Source organism: Coregonus clupeaformis, chromosome 26, assembly GCF_020615455.1.
Source record: "Coregonus clupeaformis isolate EN_2021a chromosome 26, ASM2061545v1, whole genome shotgun sequence".
In the NCBI taxonomy this organism is placed as follows: Eukaryota; Metazoa; Chordata; class Actinopteri; order Salmoniformes; family Salmonidae; genus Coregonus; species Coregonus clupeaformis.
Window position 1 is genome coordinate 20,586,845 of NC_059217.1, and position 16,542 is coordinate 20,603,386.

A 16,542-nucleotide genomic window follows, 5' to 3' on the forward strand; every position below is an offset into this window, starting at 1 on the left:
TTTGATTAATTCTCTAAGCTCTAGTCTACTAATTAGTCATACATTATTAGTTTAACTGAGGGTGTGACATTTTAGTCATATCTTACTCACACATTTCTTTATCAATCCACCCTTTGACTAAATTTCACACACACATTTAAAATAAATTCTTATAAAATGAAACACACAACAAGGCATACAACTTGTTTTGCATATTAAACGAATCACTAGTACAAAACACACTATAAAATACAATTTGTCTTGCATTGCTACCAAATTTGACTTCCAACCATAACTCACTCTCCTTGTTAGGATTTTCATTACGCTCTTCATTAAAAAGATAATACACTAGACATTAAAAATAGTCTCATTCAAATGAGGTTCCTCAGGATCGAAATCTTCCGCATCATTCACCAAAGCGGGAGGATATACAGTGCCCTCCACTATTATTGGCACCCCTGTTTAAGATGTGGTCGAGGACTTCCAAAAATGCTCCTTTTTTTTTAAACAACATAGAACCCAAATGCAAAAAAAGAGAAAAATCCAACCTTTTATTTAAGTACATTACTTTGGAGTAAAAAAAAAAATCACACATTTAGAAAAAAAAAAACTTGAAATCATGTGTCCCACAATTATTGGCACCCCTGATGTTAATACTTTGTACAACCCCCTTTTGCCCTTAATCTCCTCCTATAACATTTCACAAGATTGGAGAACACAGAGAGAGGGATCTTTGACCATTCTTCTTTGCACAATCTTTCTAGATCATCCAGTGTCCTGGGTCCTCTCTTATGCACTCTCCTCTTTAGCTCGCCCCACAGGTTTTCGATTGGGTTGAGGTCTGGGGACTGAGATGGCCATCGGAGGACCTTGAGTTTGTGACTGCTGAACCATTTTTGTGTAGATTTTGCCACATGTTTTGGATCATTATCCTGCTGAAAGACCCAATGACGACCCATCTTCAGCTTTCTGGCAGAGGCCATCAGGTTTTTATTTAAAATGTCCTGGTAGTTCAAAGCGTTCATAATGCCATGCACCCTAACAAGGTTCCCAGGGCCTTTGGAAGAGAAACAGGCCCACAGCATCACAGATCCTCCACCATACTTCACGGTGGGCATGAGGTGCTTTTCGGCATACTCATCTTTTGTTTTACGCCAGACCCACTTAGAGTGTTTGTTGCCAAAAAGCTCAATCTTAGTCTCATCTGACCAAAGCACACGATCCCAGTTGAAGTCCCAGTGCCGCTTAGCAAACTCCAGACGTTTACGTTTGTGAGTGTTAGTGAGAAAAGGCTTTTTCCTTGCATGCCTCCCAAACAGCTTGTTGGCATGTAGAGAGCGTCTGATGGTTGTTTTGGAGACTTTGTGACCCCAAGATGCCACTCTTTGATGCAATTCTGTGACAGTGAGCTTAGGACTTTTTTTTACTTCTCTTACCATCCTCCTCACTGTGCGTTGTGGCAAGATAAACTTGGGAGCTCTTCCAGCCTTGTTTGTCACTGTTCCAGTTGTTTTAAACTTCTTAATGATTCCTCTGACTGTAGATACGGGCAAGTTAAGGCGAGTGGCTATTTTCTTGTAGCCATTGCCTGACTTATGAAGGTCGACACAAATCTGCCTTACTTGAATGGTGTGTTCTCTTGTGTTTGCCATGTTGACAAATGGGTAAGAGAATTAGGCCTCTGTGTCACGTCATATTTATACCCCAGGGAAACAGGAAGTAATGAATTACTAATTAAAAGTTCCTAGATACCCTGACCAACTTTAGCAACTACAGAAAAATATATTTAAAAAAAATCAATTAAAATTTTCAGCGGAATTGTTAGGGGTGCCAATAATTGTGGGACACATGATTTCAAGTTTTTTTTTCTTCTAAATGTGTGATTTTTTTTTCCACCAAAGTAATGTACTTAAATAAAAGGTTGGATTTTTCTATTTTTTTGCATTTGGGTTCTATGTTGTTTAAAAAAAAAGGATAATTTTTGGAAGTCCTCGACCACATCTTAAACAGGGGTGCCAATAATAGTGGAGGGCACTGTAGGTCATCATTCCATCGGTTTGAGTTTGGAACGGGTCCACACCTCACCATCTGCAGTGACACTGCCTTTTCCAAAGACCTTAACACAAGACCTCGCACACACGGGATTAAACAGCATCCACATAACACCAAACTGAACATTCCCACCAGAACTGCCCCCTCCACTGTTGCCACAATCTGTTTCCATTTTCCAAACATATTATCAAACCAACCAGTTAGTGAGTTGTCAATGCCAGAGTACTCAGCCAGTTCCTTTGCCAGCGTGGTGAGTCCCTGGAGGGCCTTGGTCACTGACCCGTCAGGTGCTGTATTATTTGGGATGAAAATACAGCACATCGATCCAAACAAAACACAAACCCCGCCCCGTTCAGCCAAAAACATATCCAAAGCTATCCTATTCGGCCATGCCATTAAACTAGTTGCCGCTGTCTGCTCAGCCAATCCCTTTATTGCATCACGAGTGTGATTGATAAACCTCTGTTGGTTATAGTATATGTAGTTTATCCAATCCACATTCTTATTAATTGTTGACCACCAGAAAATACTTGATTCAAAACCAGCTGAAATCTGATTCCTAGCTTTGAATTCTTCTGGAACCCCTCGAGGTACCCCTATCCCATCGATTTACACCCTCTCATCAAAGGATCCTGGGAGGAGGTCTCGCCTTCTACGTGACAACCCACCAGTTTTTTACATGTTGGATCGTTTGATGAGAGTGAAAGGCATTACCAGCTGGGCCAACGCACAGGTTCCGGTCCAATTCGCATGTAGATTAGGCCATAATCTGTTACCACCACACAACCACCAGATGTCAGTACGGGCCTGATTTTGGTTCCTAAAATCCTCTGGCTGCAACAAAGAGGAGAGATTGGTCATGGTCTCTTTAGTTGTGACATTCTCAGTGTGGGAGCAGGAGCTAAGATGCCCTACCCCGTATCCTATCTTGTCAGTCCTAGAAAAACAATAATAAGATTCCCCTGAGACTTCAAACGGAGGTAAGCTAGGTCGGGGGGACTTCGTTACCGGGGGATACAGATAGTGTAAGTCAATACAAGACTCCTTCACCATATTCCCAGGTGTCTTGAACAATTTAACCATGCAAGATAAACCTGACGGAGAGTTAAGGCCCGTCAAGGGGTAACGGAGTAGTGGTCAATCTAGGTTTAGCTGTCCCACAGGCGTAACAGTCCTCTTGGGACATAGTTCTTGCCTTATACTGTATCCATTCCAACCATAGGTTCGGATCCCTATACCCAGTTTCCACCTCCACTACTTCCTTCAGATCTATAGTTTGCACTATCTTCACCACAGCCCCAGTCTCACTCACCTCAGTTGAAGGAGATATTTCACTGGTCGGGACTGTAACATCCGCTGGGTTGATCTCTACCCGGAAAGCCACTAATGGATCTTCACAGCATTTGCGGTCAAATCCAATATACCACAAACCCTCATCAGTAGCCTTTACCTGTTTTAGCATGATTCAGACTTTCAGACAGCACTTACCCTTGTATGGGTTGCACTGCCATCTCTGGTAATTCCCTACTTTCACGATACTCCACCTGCTCTTGTACTGTGTATGGAGATTCACATATCCCCACCTTTCGGTATGAGCAACTACATGATCCCAAGAGGTACATGGTGACATACATATATACCTACCATCCCCTACAATATTACCAGCCAGTAGTCCCCAACTCCTCAACTGGTCCGCAAAGACCTCAAAGGTGATGTCCTTTCCTACAGTCACTAGTACTTCCCCTTTCCCTATGTTAAGCTGCCTTCTCTGCCTGCTCTTACCTTCCTCGGGCCTGTCCTTACTGACTTGAGTTAGATTAACTACCACTTCTGGCTGGTCGGGCGGGTTTGAGTGTGCTAGGAGTATGGCCCCCACAATCAGACAGCTACCTGCTGTCTGATTGCCCTGACCTGCTGTCAGACGCCAGAGGCCAACCCATTGCTTTACCTTCTATCGAACTCACACAGGGATGATCAGACAGGGTAGGGGAATCTTCGTTAAGGAGCCAACCCCAGAGCCCTAGTGGTGATCGGTTCTTTCTCCTAACTCTGTGTTTGTTCGTCAGGTGTAGCTGGGTTTACCTTTTTGCAGTGTGTGACATGCACCCAGGTGGATCTTTCGGCGATTCTTACAGCGAAGGCCGTCACCAACAGGACCTGATATGGACCTTCCCAACAGGGAATCCTTCCAGTCTTTCTTCTTTAGGGATTGGATCCACACCCAGTCACCTGGTTGGATTGGGTGGGTTACCTTCTCCTTTAGTTCTCCTGTTGGGCACAAAATCTTTGACATACGTGTTTGGTTAATGAACAGTCTCCTCATATGTTCTGCTAGAGTGTCTTCTACTTCTATGTCTGCCTGTTCTAGTCTTCCTAGCTCGGGCATTCTATATGGTCTTCCAAAACCCTTTTCAAAGGGTGATAGTCCCTCTTTATCTGGGGTTATCCTAATCGTGATCAACACTATTGGTAGGCATTGCACCCAATTTCTTCCCTTCACTCCGTGATAACTCTATAAAATAAATGTCCAATTGCTGGACTGGATATTTTGCCAGGGGATATTCCCCCTGGGGTGCTCTCTCTACCTTGGCGAATATTCTGTGCACAGATGACACATCTGGAACAAAATATATATTTTTTAGTAATTCGTTATACCCTAGGCCACAAAGTGTTTCCTAAGTGTCTCCTAACCTGTCCCTGCTCTACCAAAGTTTAAAAGTGTTTCCTAACCTGTTCCTGCTCTACCAAAGTAACCTGTTCCTGTTCTACCAAAGTTTTTCCTAACCTGCTCTACCATCCCCCCTATTGACACATTGCTTTACCCATGTGTCAATATTTCCGCATATCAAAACAGTGACTTTAATAAATTTAATAATTTATCCTTATGCCATACATTATCTCGTAGGATTGCCCCTTTCTTTACAGTATGAAAATGTATGCACTCACCAACTGTAAGTCGCTCCGGATAAGAGCATCTGCCAAATGGCCAAAATGCAAAATGTAATCAAGAACATAGGAAATATCTGTTTCCCTGTATATTGTTCCTGTCACCCTTCTTAATGTCATATTTCACTCATTTGCCAATATATCCCTTACTTCGTGTAAGTAAGCAGTGATATTTTGTTCCAGGCATCTATTTTTTTTAAAATGATACGTTGTCTCCTACTGTCCCTTAACATATACTGTAGGAGATTTCCCTCCATCCTGGGAAAAAAACACTCGGATAACTCCACGTTTCATTAAATTCACTAAATTTATAAATAACAAACCCATAACCACCTTCCGGTAATCTACTGATTTAAACCTGTTGCATTAATTTATTAAAATATAAACCTATTGTTTAATAAATCCAGAACCTACGAAAAATGTTTACTACGCCATCAGCCTAATAGTAAAAACAATCTCCCATTGTTCAATGTGAACTGTCTGCATAACTCACTGTTGTATAAACAAACTATTCAGACATCCGCTTTACATTATCCTCTGCTTCGTTTACTAAATCCTGGCATTAGTAAATTCTATCCACACACCACCAAAAGCGAATAACATATTTGCATACACATAACTAGAAAGCATGAATTTAATACCATTCTTGCTTAAACAATGCAATTCAACATTTCTCATCACCCAATTTCTATTACTTTTTTCTCACAGGAAATCCTCTACAATCTCTACCCTCATCTAAATGTACCACGGGAATTGAATTGGCTCTCCAATTCAATTTCCGACAATACCTATCCGTGGATGTGCTGTGCTGATCTCCATTCACAATGTTGACCCAATCAGTGATCCTCTTACCCTTGGATACCCACTGGCCCATATCTTTCCAGTCCTCTGCTGGCTCCTTTGCTAGGGACACATGTGGGTTCCATTTCTCTCTTTACAGTCTCTGACTTTGGGGTCCTAGTTCCACTTCCACTGCTGCGTGGGTGTTGTCATAGTGAAACAATTTTAGTGCTACAGTTCTTTCTGTGGTTTTAAATAGTGCTTCCTCATAGATTGAATCTGGACCTGGGTGTTGGTTATACCAGAGAGTACAGTGAAGGTCATCAGGGGACATTTTAGTGGGGCCTGGTACCACATCATCAGCAAGTTCCATTAAGGTTCGGGGAATATCAGTTATTCCCCCCCATAACAAGTCTTGACTATACCAATAACATGGTTCCCCTTCCCCACAGACCACCATATTGTCTCTGACTATGTGTGCTTTCATTCCCCTCTCAGTGGAAATGACGGCCACATTCAATTTAGTCATTACATCACGTCCTAGTAAATTTACCGGACACAGCTTAGATATCAGGACGGGTATGGTTGCCTCTCCTCCTGATTGGTCATGTTTTAGGGTTATTGGGCTGATAACCTTTCAATAAATTGATGACCAGAGGCAGATCGCACTATGATTTTCTCCCCATCAATCCTCACTCCCTTTGGTTTGTCTGCTGAACAGATTGCTGTCCTGCAAGCCCCTGTATCGCATAGGAATTTAATTTTCTTACCCATTACTGTCAATGTCAAATTAGGTTTCTGTTCCTGTTGAAGTGCTAGGTCAATAGTAGCCAATTCAAACACCTCACAACTTGGATCAATGGGCTCCTCAGTCTCCTCCTCACTAGAATCTACATCTACCTGCCATCTCTCCCAGAGCAATTATTATTTTATGAAGTCTCTAGCCTCTTATTCAACACAAATCCCCTTCATCAAATATACTCCCAGCAGAACTGACAAAAAAACAAAACACAGACTGTGATTTCCAGGACACTGTCCCTTTGTCCTGGCCTACTATCTCCCTGAGAGTTGGCACTCCCTTAAGGTCTCTCTTACTCCTCTTTTCTCTCCCAATCTGCTTTTGGTAAACTGCATACTTTTTTAAAAACCTCAATCAGTGTTGCTGTGCCGTTCTCCACCCTATCAAAGTATTTTTAATGGTCCTGCTTATCTCTGGTCTCATTCCACTGAGGAATGCTATATTTTTAATTGCTGATGGTAGGGCGTATCATTCCCCTGTCTCTGGTCTGGCTCGGGTATGCCACTGTTTGCGTTAAACACATCTTTAACCCTCTCTAAGTACTGGGTGACAGTCTCACTATCCTCTTGTTTACACTCATGTGCTTTAGAGAAGTCTGCGTGACGATGGTAATGTTCTCTGAGGCTATTACACAATTCAGTTATTTTCCCAACATACTCTCCGTGATCGGCCCATGGCAAAAGTGCCCTCTGGGCATCCCCTGAAACCCACTGCCCTCTAACGGCAGCCCAAACCTTACTATTCCTGTTTTGGGGTGGGTCATTCATTCTACCGCTCGGGCCACGTCCCTCTGTGTTCATGGCCTGTATACATCTAAGGTTGCTGGGGCCCCTTCATTCCCTGCCAATAGATTAGGTAAGGCTATCATTGGGTACTGGCCCCCTCCTACTCTCTCATCTCCTGACTCATACTGACTCCCTCCTGAGCTCAGCTCCTAACTGGACTTTTGTTGTGGGGTTCAAGTCTCCTCAGGGACCTGGGTCTTCCACCCTTCAGTCCCTTGACCCCCTATTGTACCCTAGTACTCTAGTTACTTTCTTAGCCTTCTCTTTCCGTCTCTCTCTCTCTCTTTCTAATTTCCCCCTGTGCTCCCTCAGCTTCCCCTTGGTTCTGGTAAGGGGGTGGAAACTCCAGAACGGCAGCCTGCTGTGGCACCCTTCCCCTCACCACCACTACTTCATTGTCTGGATTTTCCCTCCAGGCCTGATCTGCCAAGGAGGGGTATAATCTGGATCCAGACCGTTCTACAGGGGGAGCTGTGGGTTCTGTCTTAGACCTTCCTTTCTGACTTTCTTTTTCTGTCTCTCACCCTCCTCTCTCTTTCGAGGCTCTGAGAGCCACACCTTGGCTGTATCTAGCCCTTCCACTCGCTCTCTCTCTCTTCTCCCTTTACACACCTTATGCATCTGTTTAAGCATGGATTTGAGTTTATCTGCGTCCAGACGTCCCTCAAAACCATACCTCTCCCTCCACCCGGTCACATAATGGAGGTTTCTCCTATCCCTGGACTTCATAAGTCTTGTAATAATTCACTCAATAATTATTCTCCTTTGGACTTATTATTAGGTGCGACTTTTGAGCAAATGTTATGATCAACTTTTGTAATTAACCATTTAAATGATTCAACCCGTAACCCAGAGTGTTTTAAGACCCCAGTTTCATGAAACGGATGGGACAACCATTCTTTCTCATGCAACCTATTTTAGTCCCTTTCTTTGGAATTTATTCTTAGATGTGACTTTTGAGCAAATATTAAGTCTCACACAAGATTATTGGTTAACACTATCGGCAACTTGGAGTTTGTACTTAGACAAATTATGGCCCAAATTTCATGATGTGGAGTTTGTACTTAGACAAATTACGGCTCCAGTTCCATGACTTGGAGTTTGTACTAAGACAAATTACGGCTCCAGTTTCATGACTTGGAGTTTGTACTAAGACAAATTACGGCTCCAGTTTCATGGAACGGATAGAGTTACTGCTAATCTACAGTTGTTTATGACTTATAATATTATATTTCTCACACATACTATTTTAAATTCCCTTTCTTGATATTTAGACCGTTTCACTATCACACTCTCCTCCCCTGAAGTTTCACCCTCGTTCTTCAATTTATCTAGAATACTCGCGCGTGGTTTTCTCTAGATAAACATCTGAAAAACGCTAAACTTTACTCCCTTCTTGTATACTTTTGACAATCCTTGATTGTCTCAACACAAGGCTAGTTTATTTTTGGTAATGGCCTCTCTACCCGGAGTCTTCAGCAACGTTTTCATACTCTCCTTTCCCTGTGTGTTTTGGGACCAGTCTCCTGTTATTGGTTTCAATCGTACTCTGTTGCTGGGATATAAACACATTTGATTAATTCTCTAAGCTCTAGTCTACTAATTAGTCATACATTATTAGTTTAACTGAGGGTGTGACATTTTAATCATATCTTACTCACATATTTCTTTATCAGTTAGGAAAAGGGTTAGGGTTAGGCTTAGCTAAAACGCTACAAGGAAGCAGCAAGCAGCCTTGCAAAACGATCTTGAGTGGCAACCAATCTGCCCAATTAGCTGTTAGGTTTCGATACATCAACTTGTGTAGATCCTCCCACTTGTTTCCCAACCCCTACTTCCAGACACACTCCACATATGCAGTTCACTGAGGTAGATGCAGTTACCCATGACTCAATTCCTCTCCAAACTCACAGACAAGGGCTATGTTCGAGACTGATTCGAGAGCATCAAATCCATGATGCACGTTATAGGTGTCACACTTATGGGCATGTGGCAGCAGTGTGTAGGAGGGAGATTCCAAGATGTGGGAAGTGTGCAGGAGGACAGAGAAATGTGTTGTTTCGGTGGAAAAAGTTGTGTCAACTGTAGGGGTGCCCATGTTGCTGGGGATCGGAGGTATCCAGTGCGAGGGAGGCAGGTTGAGGTGGCCAGAGTCAGAGTAGTGCAGAAGATGTCGTATGCTGAGGCAGTGAAGAAAGTAGAGGAGGGTGGATCAAGGGTGAGGGATTCTGAGAGGATCCCTATGAATAGAGCGTCTGCTAAATGATGTAAATGTAAATGTAGTAGATCTATGCCAGAACAGAGGGATAGGCCAATGAGTGATATATTTCAGTAAGGTTGGCTTCTTAGCGATGGTTATCAACTGTACCGCAGAGATAGAACGTAAGTCACAGAAAATAGATGTTGTGGTGGCAGCTGCAGAGAAGTACTTGGGGGTACGAGGTTTGACTTCAGGAGAAATAAAAATTACAGGGTGTGTTGAGTGGTAGTGTACCATCCTCTCAGGTCATTGGCCTGGGGTAGGATCAGATAGGGTTAAAGTAGTGGTGGGTTTTAATGAGTGTAGGGTTAGTTGCTAGGGTAATACATATATATATATTTTTACCTGTTTGCCCTTTTCCCATTTTGTATCACGAAGTGTAATGGATTTATAGTATAGTTCAGTTAGGGGCGGTAATGCAACATATTGGATGTCAACTGCCGTTTAACTCCACCGAAGAAGAATAAGAAGTCATTCGGCAGTCTCCTGCACTGTCGAACAAGCCTGCCACCATAGGTTTGCAGCAGAACCCTGTCCACCCATCCAGCAGGTGGCAGTAGAGAGCGAGCAGAAGGTTAGTTGTTGATATTCTTCTGATCAGATGAGGAAGACAAAGATACTGTACAAGGAAGTAAAAGTCATTGAGTAAAATCATACGGAATGCTTTTGATTTAGTTAGCTATGTCTTTGCAACTTTAGAATAGTTACCGTAATAACACAGACAACAATTATGGTATTATGGACAACAACATTGGTATGAAGGGGCAATGGTAGAATACAGTTGTTGTGAGCCAGCCTGGGTCAATGGACTCGAGGACTTGAACCAAAGACAGTACAGTATGGTTTAGAAACTGTTTGAACTGTGTGGCTAACGTTAGCTACTAACAGACCGCTGAACTAATTAGCTACTCAAGCCAGCTAAGCTAACGTTAGCTAGCTTGCGCTACAACTCACACTTGAAGAATTACGGCTCAAGTTCAACAACTTTTGTATAACCTAGCTAGCTTTCTTCCGGTGCTACCAGGTAGGTCTGCAAGTCTTGCATTATCAAACTGGGTGAGAATGATGAGTCAGTGGCGCGAGCGTAACGTTAGCTTGCCTGCTTCCTTGTGGATGAATGTGAGAAGAGACCTGCACCAACTAGATAGTCAACTTTATAGGAATGTGTCACTTGAGTTGACTGTAATTAAACTGAATAAACAAAAGTTGAAGTATTAATTTAGTCATTGTTGAATGGTTAGTTTTCTGTCATTATTCATGTAGCCTGACTTTTGTCTGTGAAGTCATTGAAAATGAGATTCTACAATCATGGGAATGTCCAAACTGACCTTATCACACTACAATTAAAAGACAGTTAATCTTTGATGCACTAGGAAACTGTCAGTATGGTATTTGCTGGTGCCCCTGGTCTTGTGGACAAAGAGAGGATTGTGTTGCTGTTTTTGAGCCAGCAGGAGGCGAGCATGTTTGTCTGGCCACAGTGCCAGTGTGAGCTAATTTTTCTTCACAACCACTGAAGCTTGTCTCCAGTGCCGGACCATAGGAGCAAGAGTTGCAGCCATTTGGCCCATTGGTCCTTCCTTTGAATTTCAAGACTGCCCCCTCTCCTTGCAGTGCCTAACTCTTGTCTACTCTCCCTGTAGACCAGAGTGACCCTGCTGTCCCCAACATGGCGTCGTCCAGGCTGAAATATCTGTCCCTGGGGGTGCTGGTGTTTCAGACCACCTCTCTGGTGCTGACCATGCGCTACTCCCGCACGCTGCAAGGGGACGGCCCCCGCTACCTGGCCTCCTCTGCTGTGGTGGTGGCTGAGCTCATGAAGATCATCACCTGTGTGCTGCTCATATTCAAAGAGCAAAGTGAGTGTCCTCAAAGAAAATAAAACTGTTTAAAAATATACATGTGCAAGTATACATTTAGGCCTAAAGGATTAAACATTTAGGCCTAAAGGATGTTGCCATGGTTGTTTAAGATATAGGCTGCAAGCTGACCCTCCATTTGTCTCCCTCTGAAGTTTAAAGTTTTGTTAGTCGTATGTACATGATACACATGGTATACACTGTCCAATTAAATGCTTACTTGTCTCCCTCTCTTCTGTCTGGCTGTGTTTCTCAGGCTACAGTGTTCGGGCTCTGAACAGTATTCTGAGGCAGGAGATCACTCACAAGCCTATAGAGACCCTGAAGCTGGCCATTCCTTCTGGGATCTACACCCTGCAGAACAATCTGCTCTATGTGGCTCTGTCCAACCTGGATGCTGCCACCTACCAGGTAGGACAACCTGTTATGGAGTGTGTGTGTGTGTCTGTTTTGTAATTGTATGGACACATGCATATGTTTCTGTGTGGGATATATATTTGTGTCCGGGGTAGTATACTTTTTATGGTCTCTAAATGGTGTCCCCTGCTTTCACCTGGCTCTCTCCACCAGGTGACGTACCAGCTGAAGATCCTCACCACAGCCATGTTCTCAGTGTCCATGCTGGGCCGGAGGCTGGGTGTGTACCAGTGGCTCTCCCTGCTCATCCTCATGGCTGGGGTCGCACTTGTGCAGGTAAACTCTACTCTAACTCCTTTACAATCAAATTTTTTAAAACCTGCATTTACACACTCCAGTGACTAAATTGTTTTAGTGCAAGTGTGTGTATTTTGGTTTGTGTATATTTTTGTGTGTCCAATGTCTAGTGGCCCTCTGAGTCTCCCGGGGCCCCTGAGAAGGAGCAGTTGTCTGAAGGGTCCCAGTTTGTGGGTGTGGTGGCGGTGCTGGTGGCCTGCTGCTCTAGTGGCTTCGCTGGTGTTTATTTTGAGAAGATCCTCAAAGAGACCAAACAGAGCGTCTGGGTCCGCAACATCCAACTGGGTCAGTATGAAAGGTTTCTACTATACTAGGGTTGTCTTGCAATAAGGGCACTAGTTCCAGTTTTTCATCCCAGAATTGCCCCATTATTTTTCAAGATATGTTATTTATGACAGAGCTCCAGTATCTCTACCGGGTCTTTGAAAGGAGTTTTTACAGTGTTCCTTCCTCCTCACTGCACAGAAACCCTGCGTTTTTCTCTCAGCTCCTTTTCTGCCAAATGAGTCTTCCTGCTGAGTTTATTTTTACCTCTGAACGTGTGAAGCGTGTGTTAATTCTCCTGTGATTCATTTCCTGGTGTGAACTTGTGCTAGTTTCCTGTATCGAGTGTATGTACAAAGAAGAGACTGCATTCATCCTCATAAAGAATGGATCAGCGTAGTGTTTTGGCATTAATGTATTCATGTCTATGGATGTAGACATGATTGATTTCCAGTCAAGCACTACAGGTTATTGTTTTTTGATGAACGGCGGCAGGGTTATGCTAAATCTACTTTCCTATCAATCCTACATCAGTTCAAACTATCATATCATCTGACCTGTGTGTCTGTCTGTAGGAATGTTTGGCCTGGTGTTTGGTCTGATGGGGATGTTTGCGTACGATGGGGAGAGAGTCCGAGAATCTGGGATGTTCCAGGGATACAACACAATCACCTGGACAGTGGTGGCTCTGCAGGTACATCTCACTTTTGTCTTTTCACTTCACCTATCAGCTTCAGGTCAAATTTAGCCAAATGTAATGCTAATTCGCAAGCTACCAATGTGGAGAAATAGTGTTCTGTTTTTTATTTATATATATATTTTTTTAAAGGACAATGGAATTCCGAAATCCTTCCATATTTTTATGTCAGGATACAAGCAGAAGCAGGGGGACAGAGTAGAGGGAGCAGAAATGCATATTATGGCTCATGTGGGGATTCGAATCGGGGTCCTCCCCACAGGGGGAAGTATATGGTTCCAGATGCGAGAGTGTTACCCACTTAACCAGACTCCAGTCAAATAGTGTTCAGTTTTAAGTGAAAAAGCATGCTCTGTTAATATTGCTGAATGAATATTGCCATGCCTCTTTACTAAGGGAATATTGCTTGATCTGATTCCAATTGTGTAAGCCTAGTAGTATTATTGTGTCCCTTTTGCCCAGACTACCCCACTGCTCATCCAGTCCATGTCTGGTGTGTGTTTCTCTAGGCACTAGGAGGGCTGGTTATAGCAGCTGTCATCAAGTATGCAGACAACATCCTGAAGGGCTTTGCCACATCACTCTCCATCATCCTGTCAACCCTCATATCCTACTTCTGGCTGCAGGACTTCGACCCCACTAGGTACACACATTCTAGCCAGGTTATTTTAATTTCCTATTTTAATGTCCCTTGGGTCTGTTTTTAATTTATTTGTGTCCTCTCCAGTGTGTTCTTCCTTGGTGCAGTACTGGTCATTGTGGCCACCTTCCTGTATGGCTACGAGGACAAGCCATCCTCCAACCCCAGCCGTGCCTAGGGGACATCACAGAGGACCGAAAGGGAGGTCAGGTAAGAGAAAAGAAGAGGAGATGAAAAGAGAAGAGTCAAGCAGAGGAGAAAGGAGAAGAAAACAGATACGAGGAGGAGTGAAGGACACTAGACTAGAGGCATTGATGACATGGGCCTCAGACACTGTGGCTGCGTTTTCACAAGCAGACCAATTCTGATATTTTTCCACTAATTGGTCTTTTGACCAATCACATCAGATCTTTTCCAGAGCTGATCTGATTGGTTAAAAGACCAATTAGTGAAAAAAAGATCAGAATTGGGCTGCCTGTGAAAACGCAGCCATATGTAAATGCCAGTCCGCTGCCTGTGTAAACGCAGCCCAAGAAGTTCCTTGACTGTGAAGTGTGATCAGGAAGTGGCCACCACAGAGAAATAGACCCATGAGTCATGACCAAGCTCAGCAGTGTACTGGACACAACTGTTAGGCAGGTTACTGCACTGGGTCAAAACTGATTGGGTAGGGTCCCCTGTCTTTATGTTACTGTCATCATCTCAGTAATGAAGATGATGGATAAAATAAAGACACAGACAGGGACGTTTTCTGACTGGTGCATTTCCCTAAAGGCCATAATGTTCACTCATGACTTGTGACAATAGTCTGGATGTGTTGGACTCTATGTTGCTGTCTCACTGCTGTAGACCTCTGTTTGTACTTTTCCACGCATTGTAGTAACGTGATTTGTCTGTTATTTGGGGAAGTGGGGAAGTTTGACTTTGTTACTGTATTTACCAATCATTAGGAACACAAGTCCATAAAGGAAATGTTTTCTATGTCAAAGACGAGTGTGTCATTTAATATCACGAGTCTGTTATATGACTCACAATGTTACAACAACAGTCTGCCCTGTAGAAGTTCTACAAGTGCTCTGAGCCATGATGCAAACACACAGTCACACTCATGCACTCCCTGTTGTTTCTGCCACTAATACATTTTCTGAGCGAGTGCATATTGTGAACGAGACCCCCCTGAAACACATACACTCATGAACTGGCAATGTGCAACTGAGGGGGGAAACGATTACATTTGCAGAGGGATTTAAATGGATTCTTTAAAAAAAAAAAACATTTTACTTTAATAATTTTATTGAATTAAAAACACTGCATGCAAAAGCTCCCACCCATCCATTCTGAAACCCTGTAAAGTACCACCATACGCTGTCCCACTGTACATACAGTGCTGTACATCCTCCAGTCCGAGTCATTCTGCTCTCAGGCATGTCTGTTACTGTGAGTGACTGGCTCTCAATGGACGTTTGTCACCATACACGGTATGTGATATGACCTCCAATATAAACAAATGGTTTGGAATATCCCACTCGTCCCTCTTATGATAATGGCTTGGGTGTAGTCACAGAGGGGATGTGTGCATAAGTGTGTGTGTGTGTGCATGTGTGTTTAGTCACAGAGGGGATGTGTTTGTCAGTGTAAAGGCTAGTATGGTTTGCACCTCAGTAATGAGCAGCATGAGGAGTTCATATTGGTTGCGTCCCCTGCTCAGACGTTGCATGCATCAAGCAATGGTTGCGTGCCACGTCATCGACTGACAGATTGCTATAACGTAGAGCGTATTCCTCTGCCCAGGCGTTGCTGATGCTTGCCAGGTCTTACAAAGCCTGGACAGCTATTTTACGTATCAGCTAACCATATCATATGTATAGCAATCTTTCAGTCGATGACACCGTTGATGTGAGCAGGGAAACGCAACCATAATGCTGTGGTTAGCTGAAACTTCAAATATCCACGCGTTGTAAGATCTAGCATGCGTCAGCAATGCCTGGGCAGAGGTACGCGGCCATTGTTACATTCTCAGTCTCTGCATCTACTACCTGGCCTAGCCCACTCAGTCTCCTCTTCATCTACTACCTGGCCTGGCCCACTCAGTCTCCTCTTCATCTACTACCTGGCCTGGCCCACAGTCTCCTCTTCATCTACTACCTGGCCTGGCCCACTCAGTCTCCTCTTCATCTACTACCTGGCCTGGCCCACAGTCTCCTCTTCATCTGAAGAGTTTATTTCCAAAACACTATATCCACCCATTTTTCACGTGTTTGTTCAACAGGAATGATTGCTTATTGCTACCTTCATGTGTGTGTAAAATATTAATTTTCTCATATTTTTTATTAATAGATTTTTAGATAAATGGGTTTTGTTGCAAAATGCTATATATCCATTGTTTAGCTGGAATAGAATGTTTCTATCCTGTATATTTGACTGTGATTTGTGGTTGTCTCATCTAGCCACCTTAAGATAAATGGACTAACTGTAAGTCTCTGGATAAGACATCTGCTAAATGACTCAAATGTAAATGTTTTATATACAGATCTCATATTACTGTGTTTAATTATTTTTGTAAAATAAAATTTATAATGATGTCACAAATGAATCACTGTACATTTCTTTATTTAAAATGTAGTTATTTGTTACATTTCATTGTATAAAACCTAGCAGTACTACTTATTTCTCAGAGAGTGAGGTGGATATATAGCATTTTGCACAACAAAAATATAATTAGTCTGAAATGAAACCATCAAGTGATAGATTTTTAACAAATGCATGT

General features: G+C 43.0%; 1 protein-coding gene across 2 annotated transcripts; it reads left to right on the forward strand.

Annotated features, from left to right (window-relative positions):
- The first annotated feature begins 10,116 nt into the window (after positions 1-10,116).
- LOC121540301 (UDP-N-acetylglucosamine transporter-like) lies at positions 10,117-16,368 on the forward strand. 2 transcript variants are annotated; one of them, XM_041849072.2, is made up of 8 exons: positions 10,117-10,175; positions 11,245-11,460; positions 11,717-11,871; positions 12,031-12,153; positions 12,285-12,459; positions 13,014-13,132; positions 13,645-13,778; positions 13,863-16,368. In XM_041849072.2, exons 2-8 carry the CDS (start codon positions 11,271-11,273, stop codon positions 13,951-13,953), a joined length of 987 nt encoding a protein of 328 aa, XP_041705006.1. In that variant the 5' UTR covers positions 10,117-10,175; positions 11,245-11,270; the 3' UTR covers positions 13,954-16,368. The 2 variants fall into 2 exon arrangements, with proteins under 2 accessions (XP_041705006.1, XP_041705005.1); XM_041849071.1 differs by lacking the exon at positions 10,117-10,175 and adding an exon at positions 10,213-10,625.
- Positions 16,369-16,542: the final 174 nt, after the last annotated feature.